At 37.3% G+C, this 16,113-nt stretch overlaps 1 protein-coding gene across 1 annotated transcript in view; it reads left to right on the top strand.

The window, feature by feature from the left end:
- Window positions 1-6: 6 nt before the first annotated feature.
- MED14 (mediator complex subunit 14) overlaps window positions 7-16,113 on the top strand; it is a 37,129-nt gene continuing 21,022 nt past the window's right edge. Inside the window, exons 1-9 of the mRNA XM_026846368.1 lie at window positions 7-44; window positions 1,985-2,011; window positions 7,669-7,774; window positions 8,467-8,640; window positions 9,419-9,548; window positions 11,064-11,192; window positions 11,568-11,675; window positions 12,896-13,028; window positions 13,580-13,730. Of these exons, the coding sequence (XP_026702169.1) occupies window positions 2,004-2,011; window positions 7,669-7,774; window positions 8,467-8,640; window positions 9,419-9,548; window positions 11,064-11,192; window positions 11,568-11,675; window positions 12,896-13,028; window positions 13,580-13,730 (939 nt within the window). The 5' untranslated portion in view covers window positions 7-44; window positions 1,985-2,003. The remainder of the gene's footprint in view (window positions 45-1,984; window positions 2,012-7,668; window positions 7,775-8,466; window positions 8,641-9,418; window positions 9,549-11,063; window positions 11,193-11,567; window positions 11,676-12,895; window positions 13,029-13,579; window positions 13,731-16,113) is intronic.

The raw sequence follows: 16,113 nt of genomic DNA, 5'->3' as shown, positions 1-16,113 counted from the left end.
CTCCTGCACCGGACCTACGCCGAGCTCACCGTGCTGGCCGACCTGTGAGTGCCCCAGATTTTCCCCGGCCCGCTCCGCTCAGCTGCCGCGCTTGCCCCTGCCGCTGCCCGGCTGCCTGGGCTCGCAGCGGTGCCGCCTCCCAGCAGCCCGGGAGGACGGGGAGGCCTGGCTAGGGATCTGCCTGGGAGCCCGGCCGGGGCCGGAGTGGCGGGAGGTGGTTGCTTCTTCCCCTTCTCCCACCCCAGGGAAATGCCCTGTTGGTGCAGGTTTGTCTCTGCATCGGGGTGTGTTCAGGGGCCTAGCAAATGCTGCTGAGCGATGTGGCTTAAAGAGAGAGAATGATTGTGAGGAATGCAGGGCAGCTGCAGGCGGGTGCTCTGGTTAAGTGCCCAAGTTCGCCTCGAAGCTCCTGTCAGAAAACCCAACTGTAGTGTTTGTACTGTTAGCAAAATACATGAAGCTGAAATGTGAGAAACAGACGTTTTCAGATGCTGTAACTCCTTGAGTTACCCGTGTACTTTTTGAAATACCATTTGATTATTTTTGGGAAATAAGTTGTTTACATTTACTTTATGATCTGCTGTGCTGGTGGAGGTGTATTTGAAGTGGCAAAACAAAGGAATGTTTTTGGGCCAAGAAAAACTTTCCTGAAAGCATTTGGATTCTGAACAAACCAGTTTTTCCTTTTTCTTTGTTTAACTTTAGGGTTCTTGTGGGGAACCTGTATGTTTTAAGAAGTGACATACAGAACAAATGGAAAAAAATAGGTATAGTTCTTATAAAGTACCATATCTGGTAAAGATGCAAACAGACCTTTGCTTGACTTGGGGTTAAAAGTGTTCAAGCTCTGGAAAGGATGAAGAGTTTTGGAATTTTAATTTGCTTTGGAATAATTTATAAAATATCAGTCAAGAAGTCTTTGTGGTATGTGTAGACAGTAGTTAATACTGTACATGTTCTTGTAGGAGCATGTGCCTGTGATGTCTTTTATTCTTGTTTTAAAGTGTAGAGCAGGTCCTTTTGGCTTAAGTACATAATTAAGGTACGAAATAAAATGGGTGGTGTGCACAACACATAGGGAATGCTTTGGGCACTTTAATTCACCAGGTAGCTTATAAGCTATGTGATGTTCACTCCAAAAGCAGTGTGAGCTTGGTTTTTCCACTGTATTTCCCCATGAAGTATGGATCTGGCTAGTAGAAAGCCTGACTGGAAATTATTCTCTACCTTCCCTCCATGAACATGATTTCTCATTCTTTTACCAGGACCAGCCTAGTCCTAGAATAAAAAATTAACTTTTTTGAGATGCCTGTGATACCTGTAGAACACTGCAGAAATACAGTCCCCTCTCTGGAGTAGTATCTATCACACATACTGTTGATAAAGTTCTGAAGTATGGCATTTCTCCACTTGTAGATTGATTAAAAAGGGAAGAGAAGCTTATTTCAGGCAAGTCAGGAAACGGTGAATTTTAACATCTGCTGCAGATGTTCTAGGATTGCTACGATGAATTCATTAACTCTAGTCATGGATAATTAGCCAGAGTCATCAATTACAAAGCACAGGCAGGGATATGATGTGGCTCACTAGATGAGCAGAAGTCTTGGGATTTTGGCAACCTTTGTCAAGCTTTTAAATTATTTTGACTACTTCCAGCTTATGTGGTACAGAGCAGTGGCAGGTGCCCTGTGGTGCTATTAGATGCCTGATTTTATCTTTTTTTACCCCCCTTAACTAGGCTACTTTCTAGAGCTGTCAAACTACTTTCTTTATCAAATATATAATTTCATTGTATTTAGGAAACATTTACGATCATAAAAATTTTGAAATGCTCTTTATAGGTATGTAGAAGTTGTTCTTGTCCTCAGTTGAAAGTGACTAACAAAATTTCTAGGAGTCTGAAATGTAATAGAAAAATATATAACACACTTTTTTTTTTTTTGTTTGTTTTTTTTGTTTTTTTTGTTTTTTCGTTTTAATATAGATTACCAAGAAAGACTGATATGGAAAGGTGAGTTACAATAAGACAATCTGTAAGTCATGTTAAAATATAGAACTTTGTTTAGGATGTTAAGATTAATACAGAACTGTTTAAATAAACCATTTTCCTCCTAAATTTTGATTTTATGCGAGAAAATAAACCTTGTCTCTCTTGCTGTCACTACACAGTTTCAAGTTTTTTCTCAGCATCAACGGCAATAATAGTTTTGGTTTTGTGGTTGTTTGGGCTTTTTTCTTTTTTTATTGCACTGTTCAGTAATATACTGTTGCTGTTATAATAGGCGAACTGTGTTAAGGGCATTTTTCTCTTCATAAATCTTGAAGCACAGTAAAGCTGATGTGAAAGGGAACTCAAGAACCTAAATAGATTCTAGTTAGCGTGATAAATAAACTTTTTGTTCAGAAGAAGCAGTTCAACAATAAAAACATGGTACAAACCTATTTTCTGCTTTTTTTGCATGTTACCTGATCTTTCTTGTCATGAGAACTGCTTTCTGCTTCTGTTCTATGTGTTTTTGAAGTGAAGATTATTAGAGAACAAATGTAAGAGACCAGAACAAGCCTTCTCCCCCGCTGCCAACTCCCACCCCACTCCCCAAGTTGAAAGAACTTGATTTCCTTTTTTGTTTCTTTGAATAAATTTTATGGACTCTGTCAGAAGATTGTTTCCTTTATTTGTGTTAACATGCTAATTAACCTAGTTTTCTTTGGAGACATATAGCAACCATGATATTCCTAAAAATGTTAATAAAGAATTATGTATACCAGCTTGATCATTAATTCAGTTACCAAATCTTATAAAATTCTCATAACATGTTGTGGAATTAATCCCATTTTCAGGAATTGTAACCTGGGATAATTTCTTGAGGCCCTTTTCCTTATGCATACTACTTTATGAAGAGAAACAATCTGTTTTTTGTTGGTATGGAGTGTTGTGGGGTTTTTTTTAATTATCACTCTAGTTGCTGTGGAAATGACATTCAGCTTTGGTCCACAGCTCCCTCATACTGGTGGGGGGCTTCTCCCACCTAGATGTCTAGCATTTCTTGGAATCTCCTTTGTGGGGCACACATGTCTGGAGCAACAATTTATGGCCTAAGAGTTTACAGATAAAAGAAAATAAGACAACCTTCAACAGTTACAAAGAATGTCCTGCAATTGAAATGGTCTTGAAATTAAATGTTCACATCCTTGTTAACTTTGACTTACAACTATTCTTGGTGAAATGGATTACCAGCTCTTGGAGGAAATCTGTGAGGAGTGTAGTATTATTACCCAGACTATTCTATTTTTCCTAACTTTGAGAGCTGTAATGACAGCAGTAGTTGGGCTTCAAGCTCTGTTTCTTGAAGCTAGCCTGGTGACATGGCATACATCCTTTGGTGAAGATGTGATCTTATTATCCTCTAATAAAGTTCACATAAAATCTGAACTTCATTACTATGGTGCCTAGTTAAAAAATGCTGTTATAAGAAAAACTGATAGGAAATTATGCTTTGCAGTATAAGATGGTCCTTCTTTGTAAAGGGTCATTTATTAGTTATCAATGATAGGAATAAATAACTTCTGCAACAAGAAAGAAATGGTTGGATTAAAAAAACGAGTACTGTTGTGTAAAATTAATAGTGCTGAGTTCTGGGGAAAATCCAGGGGCTTGCTTCTTAATAATGGAGACCTTTTTCTTCTCAGTATTCTTTATTTTTTCCTTTTTATCCTCCAATACAGCATAATATATGGGAAACTTTTATCTAAATACATTAATGGCTGTGTAAGATTTAACTGGAACTTGGATTATAATGACTTTGCAAGGCCCTATATTCTGTTGTGGGAAAATGGAACATGGGTGTAAGGTTTTACTTTCCTAGATAAACAGTTCCCACTGAGAAGTATTTAAAAGAGAATTAATGTTAAAATACTTCCAACTATATATAGAACTATATAAACATAGTGTTTTCCTAAAAACAGGCAGTTTTCCTACTGGTTTTGCAGTACTTGGTGAACAAGACTGTTACTTCTCAAACTTACAACAAAGACTCTATCATATACACAAGATTAAATAAAGGATTCGGGACTGTTGTAAAAATGTTATTCATGACTTGAACAACAGTGCAATTACCTAATTTTTGTGAAACATTGAGTTCCACTCTTTCCTAAGGACAAAATGGTGTTTTACTCCTTTCATGGACACAGATGATAATTTTGGTTAGAGTGGTACTTTGGAGATACCTCATCCAACCCTCTGCTTGAAGTAAGAGTCAGTTTGAAAGTTGGTTCAGGTTGCTTAGGATCATGTCCAGTTAAGTTTTAAATATCTTCAGGGATGGAAATCCTGCAACCTTTCTGGACAACCTACTTCAGTCTTTGACTGCCTCACTATGTGCTTCTTTGTTTTCCTAATGTCTAGTTTTTCACTGTTTTAATTTGTGGCTGTTGTCCTTTTTGCAGTTTTGTGAAGAGTCTGGTTTCATCTCTATAGCAGCCCTTTAGATATTTGAAGATGGCAGTAGGATCTCACCACAGCTTTCTCTTCTTAAACAGAAGCAAACACAGTTTCCTCAGCCCCTCCTTGTATGTCCTGCGTTCCAGCATCTAGCCCACTTTTGTACAGCAGTATCTTTCTTGTCTAGGGATCATAAAACTACATGTAATGCTTCAGATGTCTCCAAATGCTGACTTGAGATGAATAAACACATTCCTTGACCTAGGCTGCACTGGTGCTAATACTGCCTGTTGTTGTTGGAAGGGCACATTGCTGATGCGTGTTCACCAGTCTACCAGGACCCCCAGGTCCACTTCTACAGCACTGCTCCCCAGCTGCTACTTAGTACTCAGCCTGTGCTTTTGTTTGGTTGTAGTTGCAGGACTTTGCATGTGGTTTTGCTGAAATTCTTGAGGTTCCTGTCAGCCAGTTCCTCCAGCCAGCTGAGGTCCCTCTGTTTGCTCTCACCAGCTTGGCATCACCTACAAACTTCCACAAAGAGTTCATTCCTTCACATCATGGAGGTGTTAAACTGTATTGGCCCCTGTATTGACCCTTAAGAAACACCACTAGTAATCAGCATTAAAAAAATCCAGCTGATGGCCAGTCACAGACTATTATTCCTGACAGTCCAGCCAGCTTTTCACCTACCTGTAGTCCACTTACCCATGCCATATCTCACCAGCTTGGCTACAAGGATACCATAGGGGGTCTTGTCAAAAGCTGTGCAAAAGTCATTGTAAATGCATCTTCTGTTCTCCCCTTGATCACAGAGCTGTTCATCCTGTAGAAGGCAATTAAGCTGATCAGGGATGATTCGCCCTTGCCAAATCTGTGCTGACTGTTCCCAGGCTGTTTTCATGTTCATTATTTATCCGGATGTACCTTCTAGAATGATTTCTTCCTTTAATTTTCTTCTTAACTGTTTAGGCCAACTGGCCTATAGGTCTCTAGATCTTTCTTGGCCTTCTTGAAGAAAGGCATGATGTTTCCCTTTTTCCAGTCAACAAGACCTTTGATCACTGTGGCCTTTTGAATATTATAGCAACTTTACAGTGGCATGGGTCAGTTCACTCGGCATCTTTGGATGCATGTCAAGCTCGCTTAAGTGGTCTTTAACTTGATAGTCTTCTACTGCAGCTAATGCTTTACTCCTCCAGACTCAGCTGCTAGTCCGAAGGATCTGAAATCCCTGAGATCGGAACTTAGCAGTAAAGACCAAAGTAAAGAACACACTGAGTACCATGGTCATTAGAAAGCTTTTTGATGTGCGTTGCTTTTATAGGCCATGTAAATGTACTCTTTAAGTTTCATCTTGCTTGAATAAATTTTTTTGTGCAGCCCAACGTAAGGTCCTGTATCTATAATGAAGGACAAAGGGACCAGCAAAATTGAAAGACTTTGGGTTTTTAGTAGAGAAGTAGATGGATGTGAATTCCCAATGCAGTTGTCATTCAGGGATGGCAGTGATGGTTCTGAAAGCAGAATTCTGTCAAGCAGAAGTAACAAGTCTTCTGTAACTTCACACATGTGGTATTAATGGAACAGTCACTGGAACACTGTGTCTAGTTTTATCAATAATTTTCTTTATTAAATTGCTTTTATCTTTTTTGGGAGGCGGGAGGTGTCTACCTTTGACTTCTGGTCACAGAACATCAGTTTCAATTTTTCTTGCTATTGTGCTGTTTTCACCACAGCAGCTTGATTGACATAACTACTAGAATTTAGCATCTTCTATATGGAGTTTGTCTGAGAGATTACTGACTTTCTGAAATTTCACTGTAGATGTCTTTCAAATCCCATAAATTTTTTCTGTATCTTTCAGAGTTCTCAACATCTTGTTTTCATAGTGTGGTTACTATTAGAGCATTATGTATGTATTGTGGCTTGTCCACCATTTGAAATGTTAGCATCAGGCTGAATGCCATTCGAAAACATATGCTCTAGAATGCAGAGAAGTTATTGGCTTAATGCCCAAGCTCATGGATGAGGTTTGTAGTATATAATGTAAGAAACTGGACCAGATGGTATTGTGCTTCTGGCCTGAATGTTCATCTGCCACAAGCAGATTATGCTTTACTTATTGCACAAAAGAGTTAACCTCATTACACCAACACTTTCAGCAGAAACAAGCTCTATCTATATTATGTGTTTTACAGATTAGGATCAGGAGGTATGATTTCTGTTTAGTAGAGACCAATATCTGTTGCACTGATTAATGTTCTTTTTGTCCACATGCTTTTGTTACTTTTGAAAACCATATCAGGAAAACATATTTTTTTTTTTTTTTCAAAGTAGCTAGAAAACCATGGTGAAATTAGTGAACTGAACGTGTAGAAAGGGAGAAAAACCTCTGTAAACAGTAGGTGAAATGGTATTTCAGAGTGTATATATTACAGATCTACATTGTAGATGTGCATGTGTTGTGTAATGCATCTACAATGTAAATGTGTTATGAAGGGGGAAAATCTGGGTGTGCCCCTGTTATGTTCTTTTACAAAAAAACAACTTGTGAGACATGCAGACATACACTGCCTCATTTTGACTATTTCATACAAAGCACAGTGGAAGGAATATTGACTATCAGTAATTTCTCCTTATCCCAGTTTCTTTGCAAGGCAGGAATGGGGAGGAAAGTAAAAGGGTGGGGGGAATTTTGTAGTCTTCCCCACTACCCCAGGCAAAGTGTTAGCATATTGTAACATACTGCATAAAGACATCTTAAAATTACCAATGATACTTTGTTTAGTGTCTTGTGTATTTTTTAGTGAATGTCAGCTTAATGTTACTGCCAGGTCCTGTAACCCTTAGGTATATTGCCTTGTCTATATTAAACTTAATCATAAACCCCGGGGAAATCCTGTAAAAGGTATAAAAATAATTCAGTTGAGTTCACTATGGAATTGTTTCTCTGAAAATCAGTGATTAATTCATGTGAGTACGCTTTTTTGTTTCTCCAGACAGTCTTGATTGGTCAGAATCCATGTATGTTGTTAGCATTTAGGTATTTAGAACTGGGAGCTCTTTTTTTTTTTTCCCATGTTCTAATCAGACAAGCCATATATTTGTGATGCCTCCATTAACACAATTAGAAGTTATCATTACTGCTTTTTTTATTGGCACAGAGTTAAATTGCAGCTTTATTATGTATCTGAGCGCTGGCTTAACGAATATCTGTTTTTTTCCAGAAAAATAGAAATAGTGCAGTTTGCAAGTCGCACTCGCCAGCTGTTTGTTCGTTTGTTAGCCTTAGTCAAATGGGCTAATAATGCTGGAAAGGTGGAAAAATGTGCGGTAAGTTAGCAACAGATTTTGGTATGAAATAATGTCTCAGTGATGGGATTTCGGTACACCCTAACTTTAATATAGAAATAAAAAAAAACCCAAACACCAAACCCCTAGTTCATAGGCAAATGAATATTAAGTTATAACTAAATTCTTCCTATTTAGAAATTGTATAATCTTGTCTTTTAACAGTTCATGTTCCTAAAAACTCATTAGTGGCAAAAAATGAAAGGCTTGTCTGCATATAGTTTCAGGAGTGCTTTGGGGTTAAGGTGATAGGATGGGGAAGATGGTGATCTCAGTGTGTTAGTTCTTATTATCACTTTCATCCTGCTCTTGGTTAAGTAAGAATAAAGTCTAGAATGTTGCAAAAAACAAGCCCCGAGTGATTACAAACAAGTATGGTTGCATTCCAGTAGCAATCATCAGATAAAGGGCTGTGAGGCTTTACAGATCCTCCACAGCATCAAAAGTGGCATGCGCATTTAAAATGTATTTGCATGTGAATGTAAGGAATGGCCAGAATGTTCATTCTTTCTTTGTTTTATAGATGTGATCACTTTAATTGGAGGTGACAGATAAAATCACCTCAGCCATGTGCACTAGGTGAACTGAATAAAAAGGGGCATTGATTTGTGCAGGTTTTGGACACACCTTTTTTTTATTATTATTATTATTATTATTTTTCTTGTCCCCTACAGATGATATCAAGTTTTTTAGATCAGCAAGCCATTCTGTTTGTGGACACTGCTGATCGTCTGGCATCGCTAGCTAGAGATGCTTTGGTTCATGCTCGTCTGCCGAGTTTTGCTATCCCATATGCTATTGATGTTCTGACAACTGGATCATACCCACGGCTGCCTACCTGCATTAGGGTAAATAATGTTACCATGTGTCGAGCGTGGGGGGGGGGACATCCCCTGTACAGTATCAAATGCATGTTAATGAAACTGATTGTTTATGAGCAAATGGAACTGTAGTTTAATACTCGCCTAGTGCCAAGTGTTTGTAGTGTCTCTGTCTCATGCAGAGCACTACCAATTTGCACAAGTTAAGCTTTCTTAGTAAAACATTCTCTCCATTTAGACTCGTTCTGCTCTAGGATGAGTGTAGTAGCAACTGTTCTTCCTTGGTTCCTTAACTATTTGCAGGTGATAAGCCACCATCCTAGAAAAATGAAGTGTGAAAAGGAGATGCTGACATCTGTTATTCTCAGAGGCTTTGCCTGTGTTTGAAAATGTACTGAAAATACGTAACAGCTCTCCTTAAGGCTGCTGCCTTTTCTTACTGTTAAAATATAGAATTAACTGGATTTGGTGAAATGATATAAATAGTGCTACCTCTGACAGAGCTATAGCTACAGATAAGGAATGGCTTTCAAATCTTAGTATTTAAAACCAAGTTTAGTCTGATGTAAGGCCCTGAATTTATTTAATTGATCCAAGTTGAGCAATTTTGTTTGGTGGTTAGTCTCAGGTAAAATGTGATCAACTAGAAAACTAATCTAAGTGTAAGGTACAAAACTTCACTGTGTGTAATGGCCTGTAGCATTTATATTTTAAGACTTCAAGTCTGGTTTGTTTTCACCATTGCTACTGTCAATGTATTGTACATGTCTGAGATATGTAGACTTGTTTGTCTTTATTTTAACAGGATAAAATAATCCCTCCTGACCCAATAACAAAGAGTGAGAAGCAAACCACACTTCATCAGCTAAATCAGATTCTTCGACACCGACTAGTTACTACAGATCTCCCTCCACAGCTGGCAAATCTTACAGTTGGTAAGAACTGGAATTACTTTTTGAAGAATACATTATTGCAGGCTGATTTTAAATTGTTGCTTCAGTGCTGAAGCAAAGCTAAAAGATAGCTTAAGCGGGACCATTAGGCATTTATTAAGACTGAGATCCTGTTTCTGTATAGCATCAAAATACGTGTTTTGTCCTTTTGAAAAATGAGGGCACTGATAGTATTGCTGAAATACTATTTACTTTCAAGAAGAAATCCTGTGCAAGTAATGGCAAAAGGTTGTAGACATTGTATTGCTCTTTTTGCAAATGTGTTATGAAAGAGCCTGCTTTATCTCAAGTTAATGTTAACATGCAATTTAATTAAGTGTTAGGTCTTTCTGTAGAAGCTCTTTGAACTTAAATCAATCTAATCTTGCTTTGTAAAATCTGTGTTGATATTCATCTTCATGCGTAAAATTTGTTCGTATTTATGCATGCCTTTTGTTCTGTGGCTCACTGCAGTGCCAGATCTCTTAATCTGTTTTCAGATAGCTGTTTTCATTTAGACACTAAGATGACCTTTTTTACAGGAACTGGACTAGCTGTGTGTAAACCATACCTTCACAGACCTATATTGAAGAATTTCTGAAAAATCTTAGGAGTAGTTTTCACTAGTTCCTATTGCAATTGTTCACATATCAGTATTAGGCCGTTTTTGTCTAATGGAAATGGATATATGTCTGAGTGCTGCAGATTTTTCAGTTAAACGTTTCAATGACTGGTTTGGGTTTTGGTTTGTTTTAAGAAAATGTCTGGCATACTTTAAAAAATGAAATTCTGTGAGTTAAAATGGTTAAAATTTCTACAGGAATATTCCTCTATGTATAAAATTGTAAAGGTATATGGCATATTTTGTTAAGTGATTAAGAAGGTTGACCTGCAGATTATAGTAAGTACTAAAGTGATTGCTCTGCCACTCATTCTCTTTATGGCCTTGCTTACATAATTTCCCAGTTCCTGAAACTGATAGCAGTGTTCGTAAAGGTGTGAGGTTATATATGTCAATTAGATAAATAGTGTACACAATCTTGGCTTGTATGCATATTATAAATTATGCAAAATATTATCTTCCTTGTATGAAAATAGAGTTATAATACTTTAATGTTAAATAAATGGTTTGCAGTGAGATATGTTTTCAGAGCCAGATTTCAGCCTGGGCTGAGATCGTGTTCTGAACCTCTTTTGAATATTGCTTAAAGTATTCGCTGTTGATACAGCAATGAATTGGAAAAAACTAAGCCAGATATTTTGTTTGTCTAATTTGTCAGGCTAGTAGTCAGCTTAGTGTTGCTGTGTAATAAAGTAGCACAAGTGTTATCAAGTTACTGTGACTAAAGTATTGCTGTTCAGGACAATTTGATATGTCTGTGCTGCTTATTTACACTGGTTCTGACACAGAAACCATAAGGATGTAATTCATTGTGAGTGCCAGGAGCTACTACACTGATATTTTGAAGTGTCTTAGGAGACTGAGTGAAAAAAAAACCATTTTTTTTTCTTCCTTAGCAAATGGCCGTGTGAAGTTCCGAGTTGAGGGTGAGTTTGAGGCCACCTTGACAGTGATGGGTGATGACCCTGACATCCCCTGGCGCCTTCTCAAACTGGAAATTTTGGTTGAAGACAAGGAAACTGGTGGTAAAAAAAGAAATCAAAGCTTCACGCTTTCTTTTTTTTTAACATGATGTTCATCTCTGGTATTGATAAGTCTTGTTTATACTAGGTCTCTTGCATATTACAGCCTCAGGTAATGAAGCTGTATATACTTGTCCTGTTTTCAGCTTGCTCTATGTGCTTTTAATAACTTAACAATGGTAGACTATTACAGTGTAGCAGACTGACTGAAATTTCCAGAGTAAGCGAAGGATTTTGTTGTTTTGTTAGAAATTCTGGTATGGAAATTGCTCAGACAGTTGTATCTTAATTTTTATTTTTATATTTTATAATTTATTTAATTATTTCAAATCCTTAGTCTCCTGATGTCTAATTTAAGTTATTTTTAATTCATGAAAGATGGTCGAGCCTTGGTTCACAGCATGCAGATCAACTTCATCCATCAGTTGGTCCAGTCGCGGCTGTTTGCTGATGAAAAGCCACTTCAGGATATGTACAGCTGTCTGCGTATCCTTGTGAAAGTTGCTTCTGAATAAGCTGTTTAATGTGGCCTTGCTCTTCCTGGTAGCTAGAAGTCAAGAAAAATGGACTCCTTGTTGAACTAGGGGGAAATGTCTGCATGTGGAGTAAAAATTAAGGCCTTGGAAACAATTATTCTCAGGTGCCAGCATGTAAAATTTGATGGTACACATTTAATCAGCAAAGGTAGAAGTGAGGTACTGTCCTGGTTTTGGCTGAGATAGAGCTAATTTTTCTTCTTAGTAGCTAGAATAGTTCTGTGTCTTGGATTCAGTATGGGATTTGTTATAAGAATGTTGGTAAGACATGATGTTTTTATTTGTTGCTAGAGAAATCAAGGACTTTTCAGCTTCCCATGTCCTGCTAATGTGCAGGTGTACAAGAAGTTGGGCTGGGAGAGACCAGAGCCAGAGCAGCGGACCCAAACTGGCCAATGGAATATTCCATGTCATAGAACATCATGCTCAGTAATAAACTGGGGGGAGTTGACTGGGAGGGGTAGATCACTGCTTGTGCATCCATCAGTGGGTGGTGAACAATTGCACTGCGCATCACTTGTATTTTCTTGGGTTTCGTTTCTCTCTCTTTTTGTTATATTTTTTCATTACTATTATTATATTTTATTATTACTATTTTAGTTTAGTTATTAAACTGTTCTTATCTCGACCCCTGAGTTTTACTTTTTTTTGCTCATCCTCCCCATCCCACTGGGAGGGGAGAGAAGTGAGTGAGTAGAATATTAAAATAAGATATACATGTGCAGGAAGTAGTGCAGTGATTTTCTGTGTGCAAAGGGCAAATTGCTTGAAAATGTAAAATGGTTTTCAGTGAAACAGTTTCTGCAGAAACAAACAGAATCATGTTATTTTAGGGTGACCATGGGGTTATGTGGTACCTATAGGTCATGTGGTACCTATAGGGTGAATTTCTTTTTTAGTAACCTCCCTAAAAGATGATCAGAGTTAAAAATCTATAAAGCAAAGCTCTTGTGTCACTCTTGTCTAAGGCCCTGCCCTAAATAAGAGGGTGTTTTTTAAAAAGAAGAAAAAGAAATGAGAAATATTTCATGCTGTTTATATGTCTTTATCTCTGGATTAGTACATTAGTGTGTTTTCAGACAGCATTTTGTCCGATGTTTGTGACAAATGGATTTATGTACTGTACATAGTTTTTGGAGGTCTCATAATTTTCTTAACTCAGTTCATTAGACTCCTTCTGCTTAGCACTTCAGTTGGAAGTCTTGCATTCGCAAACACTAATGCTGATTCGAGAGCGCTGGGGTGACCTTGTGCAAGTGGAGCGATATCATGCAGGGAAATGTCTCTCGCTCTCTGTTTGGAAGTAAGTTAATTTTAAAAGGGTGGCTAACAAACAATAAATTAAATAATAGGAGGTCTTTTGTTTACTAAGCTTGAGCCAGAATTTTCGGAATTGTACTTTCTTTTTGATGTGAGACTTCTAAATTCTTGTAATTAAGTACCTACACATGTTGCTGAAGTTGTAGGCAAGTGAGGGAAGTACATTAATGTACAGGGGAACAGTGGACACAGTTATAAATCAGCTTGTATTTATGTGGTTATCTAAACAAATTAATTAGTTTCTTGTCAGTCTTTTACTATGTTTACTGCTTGACTTGCACTAGATATAATTCAAAAAAGCAATCCACATGCTCTTCTGGTTGTGTTGAATTTGCAGCCATCTAAAACTTCTTTATGTAGTTATAGTTTACTGACAGTTCTTCATTTAAATGTAAACTAAAATAAATGCTTTTTTCAGTTCAGCTGACATAATCTTGTTTTTAACCAGAACTCTCAGAGTCAAGGATTAGCTACTGAAAAATCATATTTTCTGCTATTCCAGTTACATGGTTTAATTATTCTCTTTATTTTAAGTCAACAGGTGCTTGGCAGGAAAACAGGGACTGCATCTGTTCATAAGGTCACTATTAAGATTGATGAGACTGATGTCTCAAAACCCTTACAAATATCTCATGAGCCTCCACTGCCAGCCTGTGATTCCAAACTGATGGAAAGAGCTATGAAGGTAAAGGTTTGCTTTGCAGTAGGCATCTAGTTTTATGAATAAAAAACTTAAAAATACTTTTCATTGTCAACTTGTTTCACTCTTTTTCTATTATAAGAGCTGTTTCTAAGATTTCTAGTAAGCAGTTACTCCAGACTGTGTTGTGTTTATGTTGGGACCTAAAATTGTTGTTACAAATTGCTGGCCTTGCCTTAATCTTAAAAATTACACCTACTTCACAGTGTGTTATAGACCACTTTCAAGAGAATTCTGAGGCTGAGGGGAAAACAACAGCAAAGTTTAAGTTACAGTTAGTGTTTGGCTTGAAATTCTTTAGAGAGCACCAGTTCTTCACCTTCCTGTCTCAGAGATGCTGTGTAAACTTCCTCTGAAAATCGGCTTCCCCATGATGCTTGAATTGGCTACCCAGCAGTGCTATTCACCTTAGAAAATCTTATGTTATAGTTTGGAAATCTTGTGCAGAAGACCTAATGTGGTTTGCTTGTTACAGATATTAGATTATCACTAACCAGATTGTGTCATGTGGCATATTTGAATGTGCTTTTGTATTCAAATTCTTTTATGGTAAAGGTGTGATTGTTCAAATGATCCAAAATCAGTAACTGCAGTCAACTTCCAGCTTGGATAAGGCTTCAGTGGTGATAATTCTAGATCTTGGTTAATCATATCTAAGAGAAACTGCATTCTAGGTTTTATAATAAGTCTTCTGTAACTTCCTCAGCAAGTCTGGCTGTGCGTTCAGGATGTATCAGGATGTGCGTTTATCACTATTTCTTACAGTGTTTGGGTTTTTTAAGAGTTTATTAACTGGAGTGAATGGTGTACTTTTCAAACTTTCAGTACGGTTTTTCCACAGGGAAAATTTCACCAGCTCAGATTCTTCACCTGTCTTTACAGAACTTTCTACTGATGACAGCCTTCACCTACTGTACATACCTTGTATTTGAGCCTCTTGGCCCATCTTGTTTACCAAGTCTGTCAGACAAGTCTCTGTATGGTGAATGTCAAGAACTTCATATGTTTGGACTACAGAGGAATGTGGGAAACTTAGTGGAGTATAGTAGCCTTCCACTCTACTGCTAGAGTAGAAATTCTACTATTAGTATAGTAAATATATACCAAGTTTACTTATTTAATAACTTAAATTAGCATATTTAGGCCACTAAATATACAGTTAATTTGGCAAGGATACTGTATTTATGCCTAAATCCAGGAAAATATGCTTTATTTAAAACATATGCTGAAGTTCTACTGGAGCTGACGCAATCCTAAACTCACCAAATCAGGTCTACAGACTGTAGATTAAGATACGAGGCCACTGTAAATTTGAGATTTATCAAAGTTAATGCTGAGTCCCTTTATAATTACTTGTTCTAAGCTTGAAAATTTTATCAGCTATGTATACACTGCTGTTCTAGTGTTTGAATAATGATCTCAGCTGTAATGACGTAGACAGCACACTGTTTCTGTTTATTTAAGATACTATATAAAACAGTGGCATGAACAAATATGTTTGTCTAAGCAAGTTATTATACATTAACCTACTGAAAATTGGAGTCTGTAACCAGTAGTCACTTGTTTGTGAGGAAGATTTAACCCATAGTAGTTGTTGAGTTAAAATGCTCTTGTGGGTGGATAAACACTTGATTTTTAAGGCCTTGTCTTGGAAAGCTTGTCTTTAGGGGAAGGTCATTCTGGTATATATGAAGGCATGTACTGAAATTCTCTGTAATTTGGTTCCAGTATAAACCTCTTCTGCATTTATCTCTTATGCTAGAATAAAATTTGAGTTTAATTTGCCTTGAACAGTTTTCAAAGCAATGTGAGGTTAACTAGAAAAAAGTTTTGAAGTAATCTGTAGCTTTGCTTATGCAAAATATGTAAATAATATGACTGCAAAGTGAATGGCTATAAATGCAAATGCTTTAATTTAGGTTGCACAAGTAATTTACAGTGAATATAAGTATTGACATAAGCTTCAGCACTGGCAGTGCAACAGCCTGTAGATGTTTTAGATGGAGGGCTCTAGATACTCCTGAGTTCGGTAAGGTTGCTAATATTCAGTTTCTGCCACTGCATTTTCACTGCATTGTTGTCTCATTGGCAGGACTAAAACTAGTGTGTTGTATTTCATTGTACAGCTACATATGTGTTTGTGTAGAGACAACTGTATTCTAATAAAGCGTTGGTTTGCAGCGTTTTGTGAGTCTTCTTTTCCTTACCTTAAACTAGCTATAAATGGATGCATGTTAAGCTAGAAAATACCCCAGCTTTGATCCAGAACAAGTAGGTCTGCACAGGGAGTGGTAACAGCATAGTTTGTGAAACCTCTTTTCTTTTACATTTTCTTCTGGTCTTTTCTTAAAAACCCTCCCACTGCCTG

Source organism: Athene cunicularia (genome assembly GCF_003259725.1).
Source record: "Athene cunicularia isolate RWA chromosome 1 unlocalized genomic scaffold, athCun1 chr1_part1, whole genome shotgun sequence".
Classification (NCBI taxonomy): Eukaryota; Metazoa; Chordata; class Aves; order Strigiformes; family Strigidae; genus Athene; species Athene cunicularia.
The sequence above is the reverse complement of the archived record's forward strand: the minus strand, read 5'-3'. Positions and strand labels throughout refer to the sequence as shown.